This window comes from Phasianus colchicus, chromosome 4 (assembly GCF_987193195.1).
Source record: "Phasianus colchicus chromosome 4, bPhaCol1.hap1.1, whole genome shotgun sequence".
NCBI classification, from domain to species: Eukaryota; Metazoa; Chordata; class Aves; order Galliformes; family Phasianidae; genus Phasianus; species Phasianus colchicus.
Window position 1 is genome coordinate 72167234 of NC_143439.1, and position 21992 is coordinate 72189225.

Below are 21992 nucleotides of genomic sequence, written 5' to 3' on the forward strand. Positions count from 1 at the left end.
CTGCTGCGGCCTTACTCAAGATGGCGGCGTTTCCCCTTCCCTCTGGTCCTGCCCTCACTCAAGATGGCGGCGCTTCCTCTTCCCTCTGGTCACTGCCCTCACCCAAGATGGCGGCCGCCGTGGCGTCGGTCGTCACGGGGAGGGCGGAAGCGCATCCTGAACTGTACCCAGCCGAGCGGAGCGGAGCCGCCGGGAGGGCCCGGCCCCGGCCGGCACCATGGACTGCTACACGGCCAACTGGAACCCGCTGGGCGAAGAGGCCTTCTACCGGTGGGGAGAGGGGGGGGGCTGGGGCTCGTAGGGGAGGCTGGGGCCCGGTGACGGGGATCTGGGCCTGGCGGGGCGGTCTGGGGCCTGGTGGGAGGGGGGTCCCGGGGCGGGGGGCTGGGATTCGGTCAGGGCTCTGGGCTCTGGCCGGGCTCCGGGCCTTGGCACCCCCTCTTACTGCTCTGCACTGTCTGTCCGTTTGTCCGTCCGTCTGTTCGCCTGCCCGCAGCAAGTTCGAGCTGTACACCATGGAGTGGGGCCTGAGGGAGGACCTGCGGGACTGCCTGGTGGCAGCTGCGCCGTACGGCGGGCCCATAGGTAGGGCCGGGACCCCGCGGCGGCCGGCGGGGTGGGCCGCTGTGCCTAACGGTGGCCGGGGGGCTGCAGCCGGCTCAGGGGCTGCCCCGTCCCAACCACAGCTCTGCTGAAGAACAACGCCAGGAAGGAGAAATCCCCCAGCGCCCGCCCGCTGCTGGAGATCTACTCGGCCTCGGGGCTGCTCCTGGCCAGCATCCCGGTGAGTTGCCTGGGCAGGGCTGGAATCCAGCTGTGCGGGGGCTGCTGCCCACCCTGTGCTCTGGGCTGTGCCCTGTGCCCTTCCTAGAGGTGCGCAGTATTCCTCGGGATGGACCTGCCCCAGCCCTTGGACGCTGAGCTGAGCCCTGGGCAGGAGGGTGGCTGTGGAAGGAACGGCGCTGCTGTGCCCCAGAGCTTCGGCCTGGTGCTGTAGTTCGTGGCCGGGCTGTGAGACCGGCTGCTGCCTCAGCCTGTGCCACTCGCCTGTGCGCCCTGGGGCAGCTCCTCTGGGCTGCCTGCAGGGAAGCACGGTGCTGCTGCGCGTCCGCAGCGCCTCAAGATTTCAGAAGCGGTGGTTCTGTGCAGTTCTTGCAGCCCCCGAAAGCTTTGGTTCTCCAGCTGCTCAAAAGCAGTGCTGTGTGCAAGGGTGTTGGGAGACTGTAGGGGGAGGGAGGCACCCGGACTGGGAAGAAGAGGACAGGGTGGGGATGGGGAAAGCAGTGCTGGAGCTGTGGGAGTGTCCTCCCTTACCCACTGTCTAGAGCTGGGGAAGATATGAAGAAACAGCAGGAGGGGTAAGAAGCTGTGTGTAGGAGGCTGCGGTCCGGGGTACCAGAACTGCAAATGCTGAACTGTAGCCACTGGCATCATTTGCGTCTCCTGGAGGGGCAGCTTGGCAGCTGGGAGGTGAGCAGCAGGCACTGATCAGTTTCCTGCTTGCAGTGGAAGAGTGGCCAGCTGGTGCAGCTGGGCTGGACAGCCAGCGAGGACCTGCTGTGCATTCAGGAGGATGGCACTGTTCTCATCTACAACCTCTTCTGCGAGTTCAAGCGTCACTTCAGCATGGGCAACGTGAGTGGGGCAGGGAAAGAAAGGCTGGGGAGTTTGTCACCGTGAGGTCCACAAAGTTGGATTTGTATGTTGGAGAAGTGCTGCAAGGCCTCTCTGAATGATGCCAACCCAGTAGGGCTGAGAGCTCCCCAGCCTCCCTGCCGGCCTCTCCCTTTGGGTGTGAGCTGGCACGTGTCCCAGCAGCACAGGAGCACGACCTTTTTCAGCTGGGATGCTGCTGGCTGCACGGCACAGGGCTGGCCATCCTCCCTGGGACAGTTTTGCCCCCAGAGCCTCGGTGCCTCTCCCAGCAGCGTGGCGCTGTGCCCTGATGCCCCAGCCTGGGCCCTTCTTCTCCATGGCACAGGAGGTGCTGCAGAACCACGTGCTGGAGGCGAAGGTCTTCCACACAGAGTACGGCACTGGTGTGGCCATCCTCACTGGAGCACACCGCTTCTCCTTGACCACCAACATCGATGACCTGAAGCTGCGCAGGATGCCCGAGGTGCCAGGTGTGTTTCCTCCCCGCTGCTCCACGCTCTGCCTGGCACAGGGTCCTGATGTTGGTTCCTGCAGGTCTGCAGAAGCCGCCCTCTTGCTGGGCTGTGCTGACCCAAGATAGAGTGACCATCGTCCTGCTGGCGGTCGGCCAGGACCTGTACCTGCTGGACAACACCTCCTGCTCTGTGGTGGTGAGTGAGCCACGGCAGCGTCAGCGGGGAGCAGGGCGATCTGCAGCTTCCAGTGCCTCCTGGCAGGTCCTTCCCCCACACCCTGGCCAAGGACAAAGCTGTGGAGATAAGGCAGACGCAGCATGGGAGGGGACAGTCACGCTTTGTCCAGCTCTCAGCCCCTTGTGCAGCGTTGGTGCCAGCATGTAGCTGTGTCCCTGACCATTCCTGTCTTCTTCCTCATCCCAGACACCCCCTGGCATGAGCCCCTCCGCTGGTGCCTACCTGCAGATGGCCGTGTCCTTCAACTACCGCTGCCTGGCACTCTTCACTGACACTGGCTACATCTGGATGGGGTTGGCCACGCTGAAGGTGAGCGTCCCTTTCCCTCCCCACTGCTTGGTGTCGGTGGGAGCCCACCCTGCTCTGTGCTCCCCCGCTGCCTCTCACAGCCAGACCTGGTGGCATTCCAGCAGTTTCTCCTTCGGTGCCTGTGGATGCTGCAGCCCAATCTTCCTGCTGTTCACAGGCACCTGTGGTCTGCCATCAGAAAATCCACTCTCCGTTGCTTTTTTCACCCAATTTTATACATTACTCCTCACCTTTTCCTTTTCCAAATCCACATTTTACTGGACTTGCGTCTTCCATTCTACGTCCAAATACCTCCCATATAAACAGGCTGCTCCTGATTACTTTTTCCACACCAGATTCTGTTGCATCCATGCCCAAACTTGGTGGTCCTGATATTGTTTTGTAGCAGGCTCAGCCATATCATCACAGCTGGTGTGGCCACTCACATACAAGTGGTCCATTCTGGTTCATACTGGTGATGTGCTGGTTGCCTTGCATACTCTTTGAAGCAAATCAATGTCTTTTAGACTTTGTCCATTTTTCTGATCTCAATTGAGCACAAGCAACTTTCTGCTTTATGTACAGGTGGGCTGCTTGCCAGAGCAATGGGTGAAAGTTTACAATGACTGTTTACATGGTTGATAGTAATAGAACAAGGGGGAAATGGGGAGGTTTAGGTTGGATATTAGGAGGAAGTTTTTCACCCAGAGGTGGTGAGGCACTGGAACAGGTTGCCCAAGGAGGCTGTGGATGCCCCATTCCTGCAGGCATTCAAGGCCAGGCTGGATGTGGCTCTGGGCAGCCTGGGCTGCTGTTTGGCGACCTGCACACAGCAGGGGGTTGGAAGTGGATGAGCATTGTGCTCCTTTGCAACCCAGGCCATTCTATGATTATGAAAGTTTCTCATGCTCGGTCTAACTACTGGCACGGCATCCTTGACCTTTGTCTGCAGCAGCCACGGCCCTGGCTCCCTCTGGGACTGGAGAAGTGGCCAGGTGCTTCTGCAGGACACGTGCCCTGTGCTGCTTGTCACCTCCTCCTCGGTGCATGGCTCCAGCAGCTGCGCAGTACCACCTCTCCATGTGCCTTCTCCTCCTTGACTCTTCTCTTTCCTTCTGCAGGACAAGCTCTGCGAGTTCAACAGCACCATCCGATCTGCACCCAAACAGATGGTTTGGTGAGCATTTTCCTGAACTTCCCCACCTCTGCTTTGGGCTGTGCCTTCACCTCTGTATGCTCGGCCCTTCTCAGGGTCTGTTCAGCTCTGCAACTGTGCTGGGATGAGAGGGATCGTCCCTCAGGTCCCCACTCCAGGCACAGGGCTGGGGTAGGTGCTCCCCTGACCACGCTGGGGTTCCCTGCAGGTGCACACGTCCCCACAGCCGGCAGCGTGCCGTGGTGCTGGCCTGGGACCGGCAGCTCATGGTGGCTGGGAATTCCACGGAGTGCATCCGGTATCCTTTGGGGAGGAAGGGCTGTTGCTTCTGCTGTGCGCCTCCTCAGGCCGCAGTGGTGAAAACCACTCCTGTCTGGGCCCCCAGACCCCTCGTTCCCCTTCTGACTTTCCCAGTGGAGAGCAACCCACCTCCCCCACAGCTCTGAGAGCAGAGCTTGGCCACAGAAGCCCGTGCGGCTGGTAGGGCTGTGCCAGAGCCCTCTGCTGATTCCCCAGGGGTGAGAGCTGTCACAGTGGGACAATCTCTGTTCCTCTAAAGTGGCTGGAAAGAAGGGTCACGAGGCACGGCCTTTTGGGGATGGGGCAATCAGGGGTTTGTTCCCTGGCATCTCTGTGGCTCACGTGCTTCTGGCAGAGCTGGGCTGCAGCCAGCAGCTGCTTTCTTCCCATGAGCCCTTAGCGGGAGGCACAGATTTGTCCTGGATGAGGACTCCTACCTGGTGCCAGAGCCAGATGGGGTTCGGATCTTGTCCCGCACCTCCCATGAGTTCCTGCACGAGATCCCAGGTGAGGCATTCTCTGGGTGAAGCCAGACAATCCCAGCCCTGCACAGGGAGGGCACTGGCACAGGATCTCGGATCCCAGAGCTTACAGAAGGGTTGGGAGAGAGCAACACCTGGCTGGGTGCATCTGGGCTGGGGCAGCCTCTCATGCTGGCTTTTTTTTTCACCCCCTTCCCTGCAGAAGCGAGCCAGGAAATCTTCAAAATCGCTTCCATGGCACCAGGGGCACTCCTTCTAGAGGCACAGAAGGAGTATGAGGTTTGCCACCCCGTTCTGCTGCACACCTGCCTCCTCCCTTGGGCTGCCCCAATGCAAACCCAGCATTACATCCACTGTGATGGGAAAGGAGACGGCCTGGAGGTCCCTGTGGGGGCACGGTGCTGGTGTGCAGGCAGCCCCTGCTGTCCCTTTGGCTCCAGGCACCCAGCGCTCACCCAGGCTCTAGTGTCCCACATCCCACAACTCACCTACAGGCTGTGCTTCTTTGCAGAAGGAGAGCCAAAAGGCAGATGAGTACCTGAGGGAGATAAAGGACCAGAAGCTGCTCCCAGAAGCAGTGAGCCAGTGCATCGAGGCAGCCGGCTATGAGCATGAGCCAGAGACTCAGAAGTCCCTGCTGCGAGTGAGTGAAGTGGGCGCGGAGGCTCTGGGTGAGGCTGAAGCTGTTCCCCTCCTGCTGGAGGCTCTCCCATGGCCCATCCATCCCCAGAGCCCGCACGTCTCCTCTTGCAGGCAGCCTCTTTTGGGAAGTGCTTCATCGACAAGTTCCCCCCGGAGAGCTTTGTGCGCATGTGCCAGGACCTGCGGGTTCTCAACTCCATCCGGGACTACCAGATCGGCATCCCCCTCACCTTCACCCAGTATCCTCCACGGGGCAAGAATGAGGAGTGACTTGGGGTCTGGCAGGCAGTGCGAGTCCCCTGCCATCAGTGCCAGCCTTGGCCAGGGAGCTGGGATGTAACAGGATGGGGAGGGGTGGCCTCAGATCAGCCAGCCCTCAGTGCTTGGCTACCAGCTTGCGCCCTGGGCCCCAGAGAAGGTCAGCCTCCTGCACTCACTGCACGGTGCTGTGCCCAACCCCTGCCCGTGATGCTGAGCCCATGTCATGGAGCTGAGCCGGCCCTGCACTCAAGTGCCAGCCATGGAGGTGCTGCCATGAGGGGGTGGGCACCCAGCACGCATTGCCTGCCCTCAGCAGGGTCGAGATGCCCTTGACTGTTCTGCAGATACAAACGACTCACCATTGAGGTCTTGCTGGACAGGTAAGACTTGCTCCAAACTGGGCTTGATAGCCCTGTCCCTGAGCAACCCAGGCTGTGCCCAGTCCCAGTGCAGTCCTTGTGCAGCTTCTGCCCCCCCGGCTGGTGGCTGAGTGAGCTCTGAGAGCTTGGGACCCCCCTGGGGCTGGCTGAGCTGCACGGCTGCTCACACAGCACGCTGCTGAGCTCCCCTGTGCCCTCCAGGCTGGTCCTGCGGCGGCTCTACCCCCTGGCCATCAGGATCTGTGAGTACCTGCGCCTCCCGGAGATCCAGGGCGTCAGCCGCATCCTGGCCCACTGGGCCTGCTACAAGGCAAGGAGGGAAGGCTCTGGGGGGTCCTCTGCCATGCTGGGGCCGTGCTGACAGCTCCGCTCCCCCCTAGGTGCAGCAGAAGGACAAATCTGATGAGGAGGTGGCTTATGCCATCAACCAGAAGCTGGGTGACACGCCAGGCATCTCCTACTCTGAGATCGCTGCCCGAGCGTACGACTGCGGCAGGACAGAGCTGGCCATCAAGGTCTGTGGCGTGTCCTGGGGGTGGTGGCACCAAGGGCTCGGGGTGACACAGTGGCTGCATGCTGACACCCTCTGTGATGGCCTCAGCTGCTGGAGTACGAGCCACGCTCTGGGGAGCAGGTCCCACTGCTGCTGAAGATGAAGCGGAGCAAGCTGGCCCTGAGCAAAGCCATCGAGAGTGGGGACACAGACCTGGGTAAGGGGCAGGGCTGGGGCTTCTGCATGCACAGAGAGGGGTCCTGAGGCAGGAGGGACTCTGCAGAACCCAACACCCAGGGGACTGCCTGCAGCAAATCTCTCTTGGGAGGGACTTGGAGTCTGGGGGAGCCCGTTCATGGCTTTGTGCTGATGGGGCTGATGGGGTGGTGGGAGCTGCTTGAGCCCTGCGGGGCAAGGGGGGAGCAAAGGGCTCTGCCCTGCACGTGGATGCACGCTCACAGCCCTGTCAGAGCTGAGGACTGGCTGAATGTCCCAGCAGTGCTCCCCTGGGCAGCTGTGCTGGGGAAGAATCCTCATCCCCTGTCCTAAAATGCTCCTTCTGCCCCAGTCTACACTGTCGTGCTGCACCTGAAGAACGAGCTGAATCGTGGCACCTTCTTCATGACACTGCAGAACCAGCCAGTGGCTCTGAGCCTCTACCGCCAGGTGAGGGCTGCCCAGCCGTGTGCACACCTGGCTGAGGGGATCCCACAGGATGGCCAGGGTTGGAAGGGATCTCAAGAATCATGAATCTCCAACCCCCCGCCACAGGCAGGGCCACCAACCTCCCCATTTAATACCAGTCCAGGCTGCCCAGGGCCCCATCCAACCTGGCCTTGAACATCTCTAGGGATGGGGCATCCACAACCTCTCTGGGCAGCTGTTCCAGCACCTCAGCAGTCTCTCTGTAAAGAACTTCCGCCTGACATCCAACCTACATCTTCTCTCCCCAACCCCTGTGTGCTCTGCCCTCAGTCCCCCTTCCCACTTCCTTGGCTGGGGACTTGGGAGCCATGCAGTGTGGAGATGCAGCTCACGGTTACCTGCAAGCCCTCACCTCCACCTATTGCTTCCCAGTTTTGCAAGCACCAGGAGCGAGAGACGCTGAAGGATTTGTACAACCAGGATGACAACCACCAGGAGCTCGGCAACTTCCACGTCCACTCCAGCTACTCGGAGAAGGTCTGTGTCTGGCAGCACGGGAGGAGCATAGTGAAAGAGGTGGGGGCTTGTTGCCCTGGGGCTCTGTGTTGGAAATCATCAGCCCCTCCTGTATGTGATGGAGAGCTCCAGCTCCCCCCAGGGTGAGGAGGGATCCAGCCCTCTGCCCATCTTGTGTGATGATCAGTGTCCATCTTGTGTGATGTTCAATGCCCATCTTGTGTGATGATCAAGGCAGGGCATCATCCAGCCCCCCAGCCCACTCAGGGGAGGCCCTGCCCTGTGCCCCGTCCCTTGCAGTGCAGCATCTGTGTTGGCATGGGGTGATGTGGCTGTTTTCCGTCTCCAGCGCATCGAAGGGCGGGTAGGAGCCCTGCAGAATGCTGTGGATGAGTACTACAAGGCCAAGAATGAGTTTGCTGCCAAGGTGAGCGTGACCAGGGCTGCGAAGGTGGCCCTCCCCTGCTCTCACTGCAGCTGGGCAGCGCTGGGTTCACTGGGATCACAGCCACTGGATGGGTTACCGGGTGGGACAGTGCTGTCCCTTGCTGGGACAGAGACCCCTTAGTCTGGTGCTTTACTCCACAGGCCACAGAGGATCAGATCAAGCTCCTGCGGCTCCAGCGACACCTCCAGGAGGACTTTGACAAGCCCTACCTCGACCTCTCTCTGCACAACACTGTCTCCACTCTGATCCAGGATGGCCACCACAAGAAAGCTGAGCAGCTGTACCGGGAGTTCAAGATCCCTGACAAGCGGTGGGTCAGGAATGAGGGCAGTGCTGGACTGGAGCTGTGGGTCACAGCTTAGGGGGCACAGTTGGTTTTTCCTGGTGCCCCATATGGGCGTTAAGCTGTGGGCTGGGAGCAGGGGCTGCAGGGTGCTGGCAGCCGTAAGAGCTGTTCTGGTGTCCCCAGGTACTGGTGGCTGAAGATCAGTGCCCTGGCCACCCGCGGGGACTGGGAGGAGATGGAGAAGTTCTCCAAGAGCAAGAAGTCGCCCATTGGGTACCTGGTAAGAGCTTTCCTCGCTGGAGGAGCCCCTGTCCACGCTCCCTGCCAGCCCTTCTCTCTGTCCACACCCACACTCAGTGCTGTCCTTGAGGAGGTGGTGGGCAGGACCGTCCTGTGGGGCTGCACTGCCCTGTGGGGCACAGCGGGAGCAATCAGGGGAGTCTGATGTGGGACAGCAGGGTCCCTTCACCCCACTCCTCTCCTCCTCAGCCCTTTGTGGAGATCGCTGTGAAGCACCACAACCGCTACGAGGCCAAGAAGTATGCACCCCGTGTCACCCCTGAGCAGCGGGTCAAGGCCTTCATCCTTGTGGGGTACGTCGGCTGGCTGAGCCTGGGGGGGCAGGAAGGAGCCAGAGGTATGGCTGGGCTCAGAGCAGCTGGGGGATCACAGCAGCACTCCCAGGGCTGTGGGCTTGGGGTGCTCTGGAGGAATAAGGAAACATCCTTCTGCTGCCACTGGGGGCTGCAGGGGGTGCCACCCAGACCCTTCTTTTCTCACCGCGTGGGGGGAAACGGTGCCTTCAGCCCCCGCTTTGCCCCCAGGGACCTGGAGCAGGCGGCTGATGCTGCCATCGAGCACAAGAACGAAGCCGAGATGAACCTCGTCCTGTCCAAGTGCTCTGCCTCCACTGACAGCGCCGTGATGGAGAAGCTGAACCGTGCTCGTGCTCAGCTCCTGAAGAAGTGAGCCCCGGTGCCCCCCTCTGTGTTGGGGGGCAGGAGCTCGACCCCCCCATATTCTGAGGTCAGGACCCTCGCAGAGCTGCAAGGAGGGGTCCGCGGCCGGGAGCACCGCGGCAGCGCTGCGCTGTGGCTGCCTGCAGCCCCCTGCAGCCCCCTGCCCCCTCCTGCTGCCTCCCCTCAATTCTCGGTCAATAAAGAGCGAGAGCCTGCCGTGCTGCGTCCTGGTGGGGGAACGACTCCCGGGATGGGTGGGTGCCCCGGGGGGCCAGGGAGCGGTGCTGAGGCTGCGGGGGCTCAGTGGGGTGAGCGGGGCTCCGCGGTGCGGGGGGGCTGGGTGGGCTGTGGGGGTCCCGTGGGCTCCCAGGGAGCGCTGGGGCGGCTCGCGGCAGGTGGCTGCCCCGCGTCCTCCCGGCCGCCAGGGGGCGCTCAGCGCGGGGTGGGGCCGCTCTAACCTCCACCCGCTTTGCCGCACGCGCGGGGCATTGTGGGGCGGCAAGATGGCGGCGCTCAGCGCGGGGCGGACTGCGGTCAGGGTGAGGGGTTGGGAGGGGGGCGGCGGCGGCCCGGGACGCGGGGTGTCGGTGCGGGATCGGGTTCGGATGCGGGTCCGGGGCTCCGGGGTCGGCCGGGAGGAGCGCGGTGAGTTGGGGCCGCTCCGACGCCGTTTAACCGCCGCTCTCCCCGCAGGGCCTCCTGCGCGCCCCGCGCGGCCTCTGCCGGCCTCTGGGCGCCTCCGCCGCGCTGCAGCAGATCCCGCGGGCCAAGGTGAGCGCAGGGCCGGGTCTGCGGCGCCGTGTGACAGCTCAGCACTTTTGTCTTTGTGTCCCGTCTGTAATAATTGGGTGGTCGTTAACGTAGAGCGATAGGGGATAACGCACCGCCGTTGTTATTAGGCGTTGAGGGAGGAGCTCGGTGCTGGTGGCTCACATCGGTGCTGAGGGACAGGGTCAGCACTGAGATTGCTTTCCCCTGCACTGCAGCGCGGGCTGTGCTCCCTCGTTTGGTGACCACAAAGATGATCTGAGGGCTGCAGCACCTCCGCTATAAAGACAGGCTGAGGGAGCTGGGCTTGTTCAGCATGGAGAAGAGAAGGCTGCGGGGTGAAGCATTGCAGCCTTCAGCACCTCAAGGGAGCCTACAGACAGGAGGGGGGTCAGCTCTTGGGAAGGGGAGATGACAGCAGGACGAGGGGAAATGGTTGGAATTGAGAGAGGGCAGATTTCAGTTGGATGTGAGGGGGAAGTTGTTTGCTGTGAGAGCGGTGAGGTGCTGGAACAGCTGCCCAGAGAGGCTGTGGATGCCCCATCCATCCCTGGAGGTGTTCAAGGCCAGGTTGGATGGGGCCCTGGGCAGCCTGGGCTGGTGTGAAATGTGGAGGTTGGTGGCCCTGCGTGTGGCGGGGGGTTGGAGCTTCATGATCCTTGAGGTCCCTTCTAAACTGGGCCATTTTGTGATTCTGTGTGACACTTTTGTCCCTTCCCATCACCATTTAGACTCTGCAGTCAGTTCTGTGAGGTCTCTGCCAGCTATGCAGGGAATTAGTGGCTAAGGAGGCAGGGATTAGTAAAAGCACTGTGTAAAAATAGGTGCCAGCTCAGTGGGAGGGCAGTGGTGGTGGTGGGGAGTGGTTCAGGAATCACTTCTGAGACCAACTCTGCTTCATACATTCAGGCTTGGTCTTTTGCACAGAAGCAATGGTGGATGGTGGTAGGACAAGGGGGAATGGTTTTAAACTGAGACAGGGGAGGTTTGGGTTGGATATGAGGAGGAAGTTTTTCACCCAGAGGTGGTGAGGCACTGGAACAGGTTGCCCAAGGAGGCTGTGGATGCCCCATCCCTGCAGGCATTCAAGGCCAGGCTGGATGTGGCTCTGGGCAGCCTGGGCTGCTGGTTGGCGACCTGCACACAGCAGGGGGTTGGAACTGGATGAGCACTGTGGGCCTTTACAACCCAGGCCGTTCTGTGATCTGTACTAAGCTTGGGTGCTTTGATAAAGTGTGTAATTAGTAAAAAGCAGCAGGGCAGTGTCAGCACACAGCAGGGTGGGACTGCACACGGGAAGGCTGAGGTGATCCTGCAGACAGAAAGAAGAAATGAAGGAACACTTTGTAAAGCAGGACTGCACTCAGCTCCAGCAGCGTGTGCTCCCCGTGTGTGCAGAGGGGGGATCGCAGCAGGGGAGCTGTGTGAGGGAGGGTCTGGGATGGCAGTGGGGCAGGGGCTTTGTGATGCATAACTGTGCGAAGGGTGCAGGTGTTCTCCATGCTGTTAGTAACCTTGCCTTGCTGCATGCAGGTTAGGGATGACACTGGGTTACGTGGGAGGTCTGAGTGTCGTTTTCTCTCCTTGCAGTCAGAAAATGCAAAGTCAGAGGGCACGTTCCAGGTCACCATGCTGCCTGGGGACGGCGTGGGCCCAGAGCTGATGCACGCCGTCAAGGAGGTGTTCAAGGTAACATCTGCTGCCTCTCAGAGCAATGGGGCGGAGGACAGCAGCTGCAGAACTGCTTAAAGGCACTGCTGAGCCAGAGGGCAGCCTACCTGTGTCCTCCAGCATGGAACAGTGTGGGTTGTGAGCAGTCTGAGGTCTTTCCCTTGCCATAGAAGAGGTTCAGCTTACGCAGCTCTTGCAAACGATTCATTCTTCATCATGAAGACATTCCCAGCTGTAACTCAGGGCAGGAGTGAGAATTAAGCAGTTCTGTATTCTAATACAGAACGAGTTGGTCACAGAATAGAAAACAAACAGTGTTGTCTGCTGTGTTAGAAAACTATAATGACACAGAGGGCAGGGAGTTCTGGTATGAAAGGTGGCAGAAAACACCATTATGCAGTCACAGCTGAAATGGAAGGAGTGACCCTGAGCTCGGGTTCAGCAGACTGTGTTCAGTTCCCTCTTCTCCCCGAGGAGACGCTCTGTCTGCTTTAAGCTTCGTGCCTCAACTCTCTGAGCCCCGTGGCCGTTTGCCTTCTGTAGTGTGTTTAAAAGGACCCCGCTGAGGCAGTGGCTGTTGCTCTTTGTCTCTGGTGCAGGCTGCCAGCGTGCCCGTGGTCTTTGATGAGCACCACCTGAGTGAGGTGCAGAACATGGCCTCGGAGGAGAAGCTGGACGAGGTGGTGGACTCCATGAAGGAGAGCAAAGTGGCCATTATAGGTGAGGACCTGTGCTCACTGTCTGTCCAGCAAGGAGAGCTGCACCTATCTCAGAAGCTTTAGATGCTTTCAGAGGGCAGGATTTCTGGAGTTAGGCAATGTGTTCTCTTTAAACAAAGAAGCAGTTTACCTCTACTTGGTTTCCTTAGCTCATCAATGGAGAGGTTATATCCAACTTCTGCTTCTGAAAGGAGACCTCCTAGCATGGCCTGCAGAAACAAAGGGCCTCATCTGGGTCGAGTGTAATGCAAATGGCTCTTTGTCCTGTCTAAGGCTTTATGGAAAGCCCCCTGCTGCCCTCTCACCCAGGTTCAGACCGTGTCCTTAGCAGCTGTCAGTGCACTCTGTGTTCTTACTGCTGCTCGGTGTTGTCCCTGCAGGCAAGATCCACACCCCCATGGAGTACAAGGGAGAGCTGGCTTCTTACGACATGAGACTGAGGTGAGCTCAGCACCTGCTTGGCTGCCAGGGCTGGGAACTGACACAGCTCTGAGAAACCCGCTTTGCACTCAGTCCTGGTGTTGTGGCGCTGCACTGGGGCTGAAGCAGACGAGTCCAGGGAAAATAATCCAAAACAGTTTCACTCATTAAGTCCTCTGGGAACGTATGAAAGGCCCAACCAACTGCTCTTCGCTGAATTAGAAAGATCGAACAGGGGTGTTTGTCTATGCAGTAAATTAGATTTTTAGACTACCAACAGTTCAGAGTCTATTCAGAACAGAATCCAACAAAAGTGAGAGGCTCCTGCACTGGGTCCCACCCACCAGACGAGTTTTGGTGGTAGCCAGTCCCTTAGAAAATATCAGACTCGAGTGGAATTTCAGTTTGTGCTTATTTATGGTTAGCTCATCATCGGCGGGTTCACATATCAGCAGGAAGCCAAAGATACTGAGAAGCTGTGGCTGGGAGCTGCCTCTTCTGAGTGCCAGCCCACTGCCTGCTTTCCTGGGGGGCCTTTGGAGTGGGGGGAGGTGGCAGAGGAATGGACACAGTGAGCTGCCTCCACACAGGGCAGTCAGAGCCAGGCTGTGACGAGGTGAGACTGGCTCTGTGTCCTTGAGATCAAGGGTAGCTGGAGCAGTAGCTATGGGATGACACCTCAGGGGACAGATTGCTGTTTGCACCGTGCCCTGCTGTCACCCCCAGTGCCTGCCAGGAGCAGCCCCTGTTCCAGGAATAGCTCATGATGAAGTGCTGATTCTGCTGCTGCTTCTGTTGCAGGCGCAAATTGGACTTGTTTGCAAACGTCGTCCACGTGAAGAGCTTGCCAGGCTATAAAACACGCCACAACAACTTGGACCTCGTGATCATTCGTGAGCAGACAGAGGGGGAGTACAGCTCTCTGGAGCACGAGGTACGAGAGCTGCTTCTGCTGCTGCTGGCCTCACGGGGGTGGGGGATCTGGTGTGGCTGTCCTCAGTGCCTGGGGCACACAGGGCTTCCCACATTGCCCAGCAGTGCCCAGGAATGCCTGGAGCTGCAGGGCTGATAGCAGTAGGAGATGGGTGAGAGCAGTTGGTGATCTGAATGCACACAGACAGCAGCAGGCACGCTGGTGGGCTGCAGGAGGGGTCATGCCTGAAAAAAAGCCTCGTGGAAGTTGAGGGAGCTCTTGCTGAGGCGGTCCAGCATGAGGCAGAGGCTCCTGGTTGGTCACAGAGCACCGGGCTGCTGGCAGTGCAGGTGGGCGAGGCAGGGCTGCAGGCTGTGTGTGCCAGCTGCTCACACTCCCCTTCGTGTGCAGAGTGCGAAGGGGGTCATCGAGTGCCTGAAGATCATCACCAGGGCCAAGTCGCAGCGCATCGCCAAGTTCGCCTTCGACTATGCCACCAAAAAGGGGCGCTCCAAGGTGACAGCTGTGCACAAAGCCAACATCATGTGAGTGCTGCAGGGACACGTGGGGGCGGCTGTCGGGCACTGCCACATCCCAGGCCTTGCTGCTCTCGGCTCTTGGTCCCCATTAGAGCAATGCCAGATGCTGGTCTGGCTCCAGAGAGGCTGGGCATCTCCTGGCAGCTGTTCTTCCCCTCTGTGCGGCCTCACTGAGGCCTGACAGCTGCATTCTGAAAGCTGTCATCTGAGCAGGGAAAAGCTCTGACATGGAGGCTGTTCTGTGTGCTCCCCCTGGGCTCTGATTTCACCACTTTGTTTCTGCAGCATGAGCTGCCCTAGGGCTGCCTGCCCCCATCCCTGCTGTGCTGGGACACCAACTGCTACTGGAGTCTCACTTCTGTAATGATTGCACTGCTGTCCTGCAGAACCCTCACAGTGTGTTCTTTGTCTCTCAGGAAATTGGGTGATGGACTCTTCCTGCAGTGCTGTGAGGAAGTGGCAGAACTCTACCCCAAGATCAAGTTTGACACCATGATAATTGACAACTGCTGCATGCAGGTGAGGATCCTTACCCAGAGCCGTTCTGCAGCTCCAGCTGCTGCTCTGCCTGCTGGGCAAGGGGATAAAATGCTGACACCTGAAGAGTGCTGCTGCTGTCAGCTGCCAGGTCTGGATGTTTGCCCGTGTCCTGGCCTGAGGTTTGCTCTATGCAGGAGGGAGCACAGACTGGGTGCCCCGGGCCTTTCCCTGCTCTCCACCAGCTGAGGTCAGGAGCTGCAGGGGACCTGGAGCTAATGCCTGGGATGGACTTGCAAAACTGCCATGTGCTGTGGGTCTGTGGCACCTCGCCCATCTCAGCAGGGCTCCCTGCTGTTACCTGACCACATTTCAGGTTGTGCTTGGGGTTCTGCTGTTGCACGAACTGCAGCCCCTGCTTTCTGAGGGCTGTCATGCTGCCTGCTGCCAGTGTCAGCTCTGACTGCTGCACAGGGCTCACATCTTCCCTTCCCTCCACACAGCTGGTGCAGAACCCCTACCAGTTCGACGTCCTGGTGATGCCAAACCTCTATGGGAACATCATCGACAACCTGGCAGCTGGTTTGGTGGGCGGTGCAGGCGTGGTGCCCGGGGAGAGCTACAGTGCTGAGTACGCCGTCTTCGAGATGGTGAGCAGGCAGCTGTGCTCCCAGCAGCCCCCGTGTGCTTCCCCAGCACCCGGCAGCACTGGGACTCTCCTTCACCCACTTGTCCTCCCGCAGGGCGCCCGCCACCCTTTTGCCCAGGCTGTGGGCAGGAACATTGCCAACCCCACAGCCATGCTGCTCTCGGCCTCCAACATGCTGCGGCACCTCAAGTACGTGCTGTGGGGGGGGTGGGAGGGCAGCACTGCCCTGCTGGGCCACAGGCTGACGCTGACCTGTGGCCACTGTCCTCTCCCCAGCTTGGAATTCCACTCCAACTTGATCTCAGATGCGGTGAAGAAGGTGATCAAAGTCGGAAAAGTGAGTGCTGGGGGGCGGCCATGTGCGTGCCTGTATCCTGTGTGTGAGAGCTGGTGGTAGAGCACAGCACTGCGTTGTCCCATAGGGACAGTGCCAACCTCTGACCTCCCTCTTCTCCACCCAAGGGACTGCCTCAAAACTGCGTGTGCGTCCCGTGTGTGTGTAGCTGTTGTGTAGTCAGCTGTAGTCAGCCCCTCTGCTTGTCTGGGTTTGCTGCCTTGGGAGGCTCTAGCAGGGCTGGGGGACATCAGATGGCCTCTTCCTAGCTTGCCCTCCTCTGGGCTCTCTGTCAGGGCACATAGAGGGAAGCTGCTTTCCTCTCCTCTCTTCTCCCTTCTCTCAGTGATTTTGCTCAGTTCACAATCACGTTTCTCCCTTGTTTCTCCCCTTCCCTGTGTTGGATTTTTAGGTTCGGACGCGGGACTTGGGAGGTTACTGCACCACTTCTGACTTCGTCAAGTCTGTGATTGACAACCTGCACCCCCACTATGGTGCCTAGGAGCCCCACTCGCCCGCGGCGAGCCCTGGGACCTCACTGCGCTCTGCAGCAGCCCCCCCCCCACTGTAGCTTAAAGCCCCACAGCCATCCTTCCCCTGCCCTCGCCCTGGCTGCCTGCTCCCTGGGCCTCGGGGGAAGGAGGGGGCTTTCCTCTTCCCCAGCCCAGTGCCCACCCAGAGCCATGGTGGCTTCAACTCCCTTCTCCCCATAGCCCAGAGAGGTGCTGGGGGAGGTGGCACCCCCCAGACACACCCCAAGCAGGCAGCTCTGCAGAACAGTGGGACCTGGGGTCCTGCCGATATCTTTCCTTGCCCTCAGAGGCTTTAGCAATAAAAAGGACCCCAGGGCTGAGGCCCTGTGCTGGGGGTGTGCAAGGGCAGCTGTTTGGTGGGAGCATCCTGTGTGGCACAGTCCTACGTGCAGCAAAGGGAGATGCAAGGTTTGAGATGTGAGCTGCCCCAAGAACAAGGGCAGCCCAGAATCAGCCGTGTGTCCTGTCTTTATGAGTGGCTGGGGGCTGTGCCTGGGGCTGTGAGCTGAGCCCCTCTTCCCAGGGCAGCAGCTGCTCACAGCTCCCTGCTGCTCCTCCTGTGCTTGCCCAACCACGGGAAGGTGGGGGTCAGGTGGCCGCCTGGGCTGAGCCCTGCTGACCTTGCAGGGGGGATGGGGCTGCAGGAGCTCTTGGTGGGACCACGGGATGCTCTGCCCCACAGCTGTGTGTGTGAGTGAGTGTCTGGGACACGTATTTAACTAACTGTGCTTTGTATTTTGTATGCAAATAAAGGGTCCAAATGCTCCCCCCCACCCTGATGCCATTTCCCCACAGCACTGCTTGCTGCCTGCACCCCAAATCACCCCACCAGCGTCCTGGCAAGGGGCAGGGCCTGTCCTGGGCTGCAGCTGGGACACAACCCCCTCCCTGCAAGGAGCGGGCAGAGCAGCTGCCTTACACTCCTCTCTTCCTTCAGCCATCTCGTAGTGCAGCTGCTGGAAGCAGAAGCAGCAGCAGCTTCGGTTGGGGGTCTGTAAGGCAGAGGGAGCTGCGAGCCTGAGCTGTAAGCAGGGGCAGAGATCCTTAGAGACGGTGCACAGAGGAGCACTCGCCAAAGCCCAGAGGGGTAGATGAACACCTGCAGCACGTTGTTGGACACCCCCAGCCCTTCCCCAGCCACAGGGGCCACCGCCAGCCCAAGGCAGCTCAGGGCCTCTCCCTCCTCACTGACGCTGCCTTTCGTTGCAGGTGCGCACAGCAGACATGGGTGGATACGCCACGTCCCTGGATTTCACCCAAGCTGTGATTGGGGCCCTGGATGTGTAGGGCTGCTGCTCATCCTCTGGCAGCCCTGCTGCTCCCACTGCCTGCTCGGTAATTTATTGCTTCCCTGTAATAAAGCAGCCTCTGCAATGTAACGGGTGCAGCAGAGGTGGGGGGGGGGGGCAACCTCAACCTCTCCTTGCTCCATCCCCACCTGTGTGCCATCTCTCCCCACCTGTGTGCCATCTGCAGCCCCTCCTGGCTGCAGGTAACAGCACACTGTGCAGTAGGCACAGCACTGTGCCTCACCTGGGCCATGAGCTCCCAGCAGCACTGCTCCTCCCAGGGCAGGGCGCACAGCTCAGTGCTGGTGTGGGGATACAGCACAGTTACCTGGCACTAAACAAACTGGGACTCTGTGAGGCCCGGCAGCAGCAGGAAAAGACCAGGAGGGCAGCTCAACACCAACCTGAGCCCTTTATTAAGGCTCAGTCACACTGTGCAGTTTCCTGCCCTCTGGCAGCCATGGATGGCACACAGCTGCAGCTGCTCCAGGGGGCTCTGAAAGGCACGAGGAGCATTGCCCACGCACGGCCATGAGGCAGCAGGGCCTGGCCATGTGAGGCACAGAGCACAACGTCCAACACCTGTGAGTTGCAGCCCTGGGCACGCAGCTGCCAAGAAATGGACGGCAGGTGATGAGCTGCAGCCACACCAAGCCAGCCTCTGAGTCTGCAGTGCTGGAGCACAGCCCTGCTCCAGCTGCTGCCGCTGCCCTAATCTTCCTCCTCCAAGTCCTTGGCCTTTTTCTTTTTCTTCTTCTCCAGCGGGGCAGCCTCTCCCATCAGTTTCCTTTTCTTCTTGGGCAAGGGCTCCTCCTCCAGCCCATTCTCCTCTGGCTCTGTGGCAGCTTCCTGCTCCTGCTCCTTCTTCTTCTTCTTCTTTTTCTTTGGCTCTATGTTGTTTTCCTAAGAGAAAACATACAGTGAGGGCCCAGCCTATGGAGCACAGAGACAAACACTGGCTCCTTGCAACCAAACTCCCTCCCCCAGCTGGGTTGGGGGCCCAAACATCCCCCAGCCCTGTAGGGCAGCAGGGCAAGAGCAGCAGACACTGCTGGGGCAGCCTGGATGTGGACAGTGCAGTGGGGCCACCACCAACCCACCCCAAAGGGCCCTCAGAGCCTCTGCCCTCACCTCTGCCTCCTGCACAGAGTTCTCCATCTCCTCCGCAGCTGCAGCCAGAGCCTCCAGGCGCCGCTTCTCCCGCTTCTTCTTCTTCTTCTCCTTCTTTTCCTGCTTCCTTTTGACCTCAGCCACCACCTCATTGGCCTGCAGGGAGCAGAGGAGCACTCAGTGCAGGGCCAGACTCCCACCCGCCCCCTTCCAGCAGTTGGTCCAGCAGTCGGATCAGCCTCATTAAATCAGTTTTTTGCCTCCACAGTAAGTCAGGTGGGCACTTCACATCACATCCGACAGCAACGCCTGCCCGGCCCAGCAGCCCCACCTCCCCCACAGCCTCACCTCCACCATGGCCTCCTTCATGACCTCCAGGTTCTTGCGGGGCGGCTCTCCAGTCTCATAGAACGCCAGCCGTTCCTCCACCTGCTCCCTCAGCTTGTCCCCAAACACGCTGGTGGGAACCTCTGCAGGGACAGGGGGGCTCAGCACCCCTCACCCCACCCGAGCCCGGCGCCCTCCTCCCCCATCCCAGCGCTCTGCTCAGCCCACAGAACTCAACATTCACTCCGTGAAATGCTGTTGACGAAAAATCTTCCCATCACAGCAGAGGCTGCTTCCCCTGCCCTGCCCTGCCCCGCTCCCCCCCCACCCCCAGACCTGAGAAGCAGTCGATGCGGGAGGCGATGGTGCATTTGTTGGCCAGGTAGCGGGAGATGCGCCCTTTGTTCTTGGCGGCCGCGCGCCCGATGAAGGTGGAGTGGAAGATGAGGCCGTACTTGGGGGTGTTCCCTCGTGTCTTCAGCGCCCTGCGAGAAGCCCAGCGAGCCATCGGGGGCAGCCCGAGGCTGAGGTGCCCTGATGGGAGCTGCTGCCCCTCCGCCACCCCCAGCCCAGGCAGCCCAGGGGACGCCGCCCGCCCCCGTCCCTCTGACCTCACACAGCACACTCGGCACGAGCTGCTGAGCCGCAGTGGTCGCTCAGGGGCTGGGGCTGGCAGCTCACACGCAGCCGAGGCCAGAGCAGCCCGGTGCATCGCAGCCAGCAGCCCAGGGACCCGCCATCACCGCGACCACCCCGCAGCGGTACCTGAACAGGGCTTTCTCAGCCCCCAGGATCTGCACCGTCGAGGCCGGGTACTTGGCCAGGTTCGTCAGGCTGCCGGCGTGGGAGATGAGGCGGGCGCCCACCTGCAAGGGGACACGGGGTTATGGCTGCCCCCAGAGCACCGTGGGGGGAGCGGCACGCAGCACCCAGGCTGGGATCAGCAGTGAGGACTGTCAGCACAGCAGCTCAGTGGATTGACAGATTCACTCAGACATCATCTCCAAGGCTGGGGGGGGAGAGGGGCACGTACTCACTCACCACCTCCCCGATGAGGGCTGAGAGGCTGGGGGCCACCTGGCTCATCTTGGAGCGCAGGTACTCCTGCAGGCCCTTACGGTACTCAGACAGAGAGATCACGCGGCTGGAGAAGCTCTCGATGTTGATGAGGTCGATGGGGGAGATGTCCATCCCTGGGGGAAAGCAGTGTCAGGGAGCTGAGCTCTGCCAGGAGCTCTACGGGCTGTGCAGAACCCCACTCACCCATGGAGGAGCGGGACGCCTCCAGGATGGCCTGAGCCTTGGCACCATCCATGACGATCTCCTCCAGCCCCTCCAGGCTCTCCTCGCTCAGCTCCTTGCGGTTCCCGATGAATTTGGCCAGCCGGCAATACGTGTAGTTCTCAGAGACGATCTTGATCAGCTCGGGGAAGTGGTACCCGTACCACTCCCTGCAGGACAGCATCAGCACAGGCACCGACCCCACACCGACCCCACGCCCCCCCAGCCCCCCGTGTCCCCCCGGTCACAATCCGGCTGCAGCACCGCTGCCCCAGCCGGGGTGTTACCCGAGGCCGTGCTCTCCCTCCCCGTTCTATGCAGGCGGTTGGAGATGCAGCCACCTGCGGTAAGCGTGGGGAGGCCCTGCACCACCACCCTGCCCAGCCCCCGCTCACCGCACGCGCATGGAGAAGGTGTTGATGTCCTTGTCCAGCTGGTCCAGCAGACTGATGGACTGGATGATCATGTTGTCCACGCGGTTCACGTTGAACTTCACCTTGGCCCGGGAGTAGCTGTGGCCGAGGCCGAGCTGCGCCTTGGAGGCCGACTGCGCCGTGAGGCCCTTCACCAGCGCGTGGAAGTGCAGGCGGATCCCTGCGGGGGGACAAACCGTCACCGGCCCCGTCCCCGCCCCCATGGCAGCCCCGCGCCCCACAGCTCGGCTCACCCCGCAGGATCTCGGCCACCACGCCGCCGGTCTGGCACTGGTAGCCCAGCTCCTCCAGGATGGCGGCCCCGATTTTGGCGTCTCCCACCCCCAGCAGCGCCTTCTTCTTCTTGGCCGGCATCGACGTCTCCAGCAGCAGCCGCAGATCCTCGTGCAGGATCCCTGCGGGACGCGGAGCGGCGCTCAGCGGGGCGGGCCGGGAGCCGCACGGGGCGGCCGCGCGCCGCGCTCACCCTCGGAGACGGCGTTCATGTTCTCCAGGGCGGCCTGCGCGGATTTGAACGGGGAAAACGCCACGAGCTTCACCACGTTGTGGAACTTGCCGACGGTGAGCACGCTCTCCTCCACCTGCGGCGGGACGCGGTCACGGCACGGAGCGGCGCGCGGGGCCGCCGAGCCCCCGCCCGCGGCCCGGCCCGGCCCGTACCTGCGGCAGCAGCAAACCGATCTCCTCCACCTCGCGGACGGCGAACAGCGCGTAGCCGGCGGCATGCTCGAACAGCGCGTGCAGCAGCACCTGAGCGAGCACCGTCGTCAGCGCGGCCCGGCTCGCCCACCAGGCCCCGCTCCGCTCCGCCCCGCCGCGACGAGGGCGGCCCCGCTCCGCGCCCCGCGGCCCCCCGGCCCGCTCCCACCCGCTCCCCCCACCCGGCGTTGCGGCCCCGGCCCGATGCGGGCGGATTGGGCCCCGCGCGCCCCGCGCTCACCATCGTGCCGCCAGCGCCGCCCGGAACTGAGAGCGCCGCACCGGAAGCCCGCTTTGGCGGAAACACGTCCGGCCCGCACGCAGCCAATCGGCGGCGGCACCGCCGCTCCCTCCAACCAATCAGCGCAGGCTTCCTCTAGAAGGGCGCCCCCAGCCAATGAGAGTGCGACGGGAACGGATCCGCCTACCTTTACTCTCTCGGCCAATCAGAGACGCGCAATACAGCTACCGCCCGCCCCCTCCCGCTCCCAGCCAATGGGCGCGGCCGCAGCGCTTTCCCCGCGTTCCGCTCGGTTCGCTCCGCGCACGTGCGCTCTCGCCCCCCCCCCCCGCGGTGCCGCACGTGGTCGGACCCCCCCAGCAACTCCTCCCCCCCTAGAAGCTC

At 61.2% G+C, this 21992-nt stretch overlaps 3 protein-coding genes and 3 non-coding genes across 7 annotated transcripts; 2 read left to right on the forward strand and 4 right to left on the reverse strand.

Annotated features, from left to right (window-relative positions):
• The first annotated feature begins 83 nt into the window (after window positions 1-83).
• On the forward strand, window positions 84-9434 carry VPS16 (VPS16 core subunit of CORVET and HOPS complexes). The gene is made up of 24 exons (XM_031588075.2): window positions 84-270; window positions 497-585; window positions 687-784; window positions 1507-1635; window positions 1982-2126; window positions 2191-2306; window positions 2535-2657; window positions 3758-3813; window positions 4001-4090; window positions 4505-4599; window positions 4777-4853; window positions 5086-5217; window positions 5328-5455; window positions 5822-5857; window positions 6059-6167; window positions 6238-6372; window positions 6459-6567; window positions 6919-7016; window positions 7428-7532; window positions 7861-7938; window positions 8100-8269; window positions 8429-8525; window positions 8735-8838; window positions 9070-9434. The coding sequence occupies exons 1-24, from the start codon at window positions 218-220 to the stop codon at window positions 9212-9214; spliced, it is 2517 nt and encodes an 838-aa protein (XP_031443935.2). The 5' UTR covers window positions 84-217; the 3' UTR covers window positions 9215-9434.
• Window positions 9435-9648: 214 nt separating this feature from the next.
• Window positions 9649-17606, forward strand: IDH3B (isocitrate dehydrogenase (NAD(+)) 3 non-catalytic subunit beta). 2 transcript variants are annotated; one of them, XM_090140014.1, is made up of 13 exons: window positions 9649-9743; window positions 9898-9975; window positions 11563-11661; window positions 12243-12363; window positions 12743-12803; window positions 13584-13716; window positions 14107-14240; window positions 14651-14753; window positions 15215-15361; window positions 15455-15549; window positions 15637-15697; window positions 16107-17314; window positions 17437-17606. In XM_090140014.1, exons 1-12 carry the CDS (start codon window positions 9708-9710, stop codon window positions 16194-16196), a joined length of 1158 nt encoding a protein of 385 aa, XP_089996140.1. In that variant the 5' UTR covers window positions 9649-9707; the 3' UTR covers window positions 16197-17314; window positions 17437-17606. The 2 variants fall into 2 exon arrangements, with proteins under 2 accessions (XP_089996140.1, XP_031443944.1); XM_031588084.2 differs by lacking the exon at window positions 16107-17314.
• Window positions 17607-17909: 303 nt separating this feature from the next.
• NOP56 (NOP56 ribonucleoprotein) lies at window positions 17910-21739 on the reverse strand. Its single transcript, XM_031588080.2, has 12 exons — window positions 21609-21739; window positions 21329-21418; window positions 21135-21249; window positions 20902-21063; window positions 20630-20828; window positions 20217-20404; window positions 19995-20146; window positions 19719-19819; window positions 19290-19438; window positions 18975-19096; window positions 18648-18782; window positions 17910-18419 (listed from the first exon to the last, which is right to left on the reverse strand). The coding sequence occupies exons 1-12, from the start codon at window positions 21609-21611 to the stop codon at window positions 18228-18230; spliced, it is 1608 nt and encodes a 535-aa protein (XP_031443940.1). The 5' UTR covers window positions 21612-21739; the 3' UTR covers window positions 17910-18227.
• Window positions 18858-18925, reverse strand: LOC116226064 (small nucleolar RNA SNORD57). Its single transcript, XR_004166225.2, has one exon. It is a non-coding gene; the product is annotated as a small nucleolar RNA SNORD57 (small nucleolar RNA).
• Window positions 19169-19239, reverse strand: LOC116226065 (small nucleolar RNA SNORD56). The gene has a single exon (XR_004166226.1). It is a non-coding gene; the product is annotated as a small nucleolar RNA SNORD56 (small nucleolar RNA).
• On the reverse strand, window positions 20465-20597 carry LOC116226059 (small nucleolar RNA SNORA51). Its single transcript, XR_004166222.2, has one exon. It is a non-coding gene; the product is annotated as a small nucleolar RNA SNORA51 (small nucleolar RNA).
• Window positions 21740-21992: the final 253 nt, after the last annotated feature.

Excerpts from the sequence above, each read along its gene's own strand:
- VPS16 (XM_031588075.2), top strand. The coding sequence starts at position 218 with ATGGACTGCTACACGGCCAACTGGAACCCGCTGGGCGAAGAGGCCTTC. Across the intron at positions 6,373-6,458 it reads GGACAGAGCTGGCCATCAAG|CTGCTGGAGTACGAGCCACG; the intron begins GTCTGTGGCGTG and ends TGATGGCCTCAG. Across the intron at positions 7,939-8,099 it reads AGAATGAGTTTGCTGCCAAG|GCCACAGAGGATCAGATCAA; the intron begins GTGAGCGTGACC and ends TTTACTCCACAG.
- IDH3B (XM_090140014.1), top strand. The coding sequence starts at position 9,708 with ATGGCGGCGCTCAGCGCGGGGCGGACTGCGGTCAGG. Across the intron at positions 12,364-12,742 it reads GAGCAAAGTGGCCATTATAG|GCAAGATCCACACCCCCATG; the intron begins GTGAGGACCTGT and ends TTGTCCCTGCAG. Across the intron at positions 14,754-15,214 it reads TTGACAACTGCTGCATGCAG|CTGGTGCAGAACCCCTACCA; the intron begins GTGAGGATCCTT and ends CCCTCCACACAG.
- NOP56 (XM_031588080.2), bottom strand. Across the intron at positions 20,829-20,901 it reads GGTGGCCGAGATCCTGCGGG|GGATCCGCCTGCACTTCCAC; the intron begins GTGAGCCGAGCT and ends GTCCCCCCGCAG. Across the intron at positions 18,783-18,974 it reads TGAAGGAGGCCATGGTGGAG|GCCAATGAGGTGGTGGCTGA; the intron begins GTGAGGCTGTGG and ends TGCTCCCTGCAG.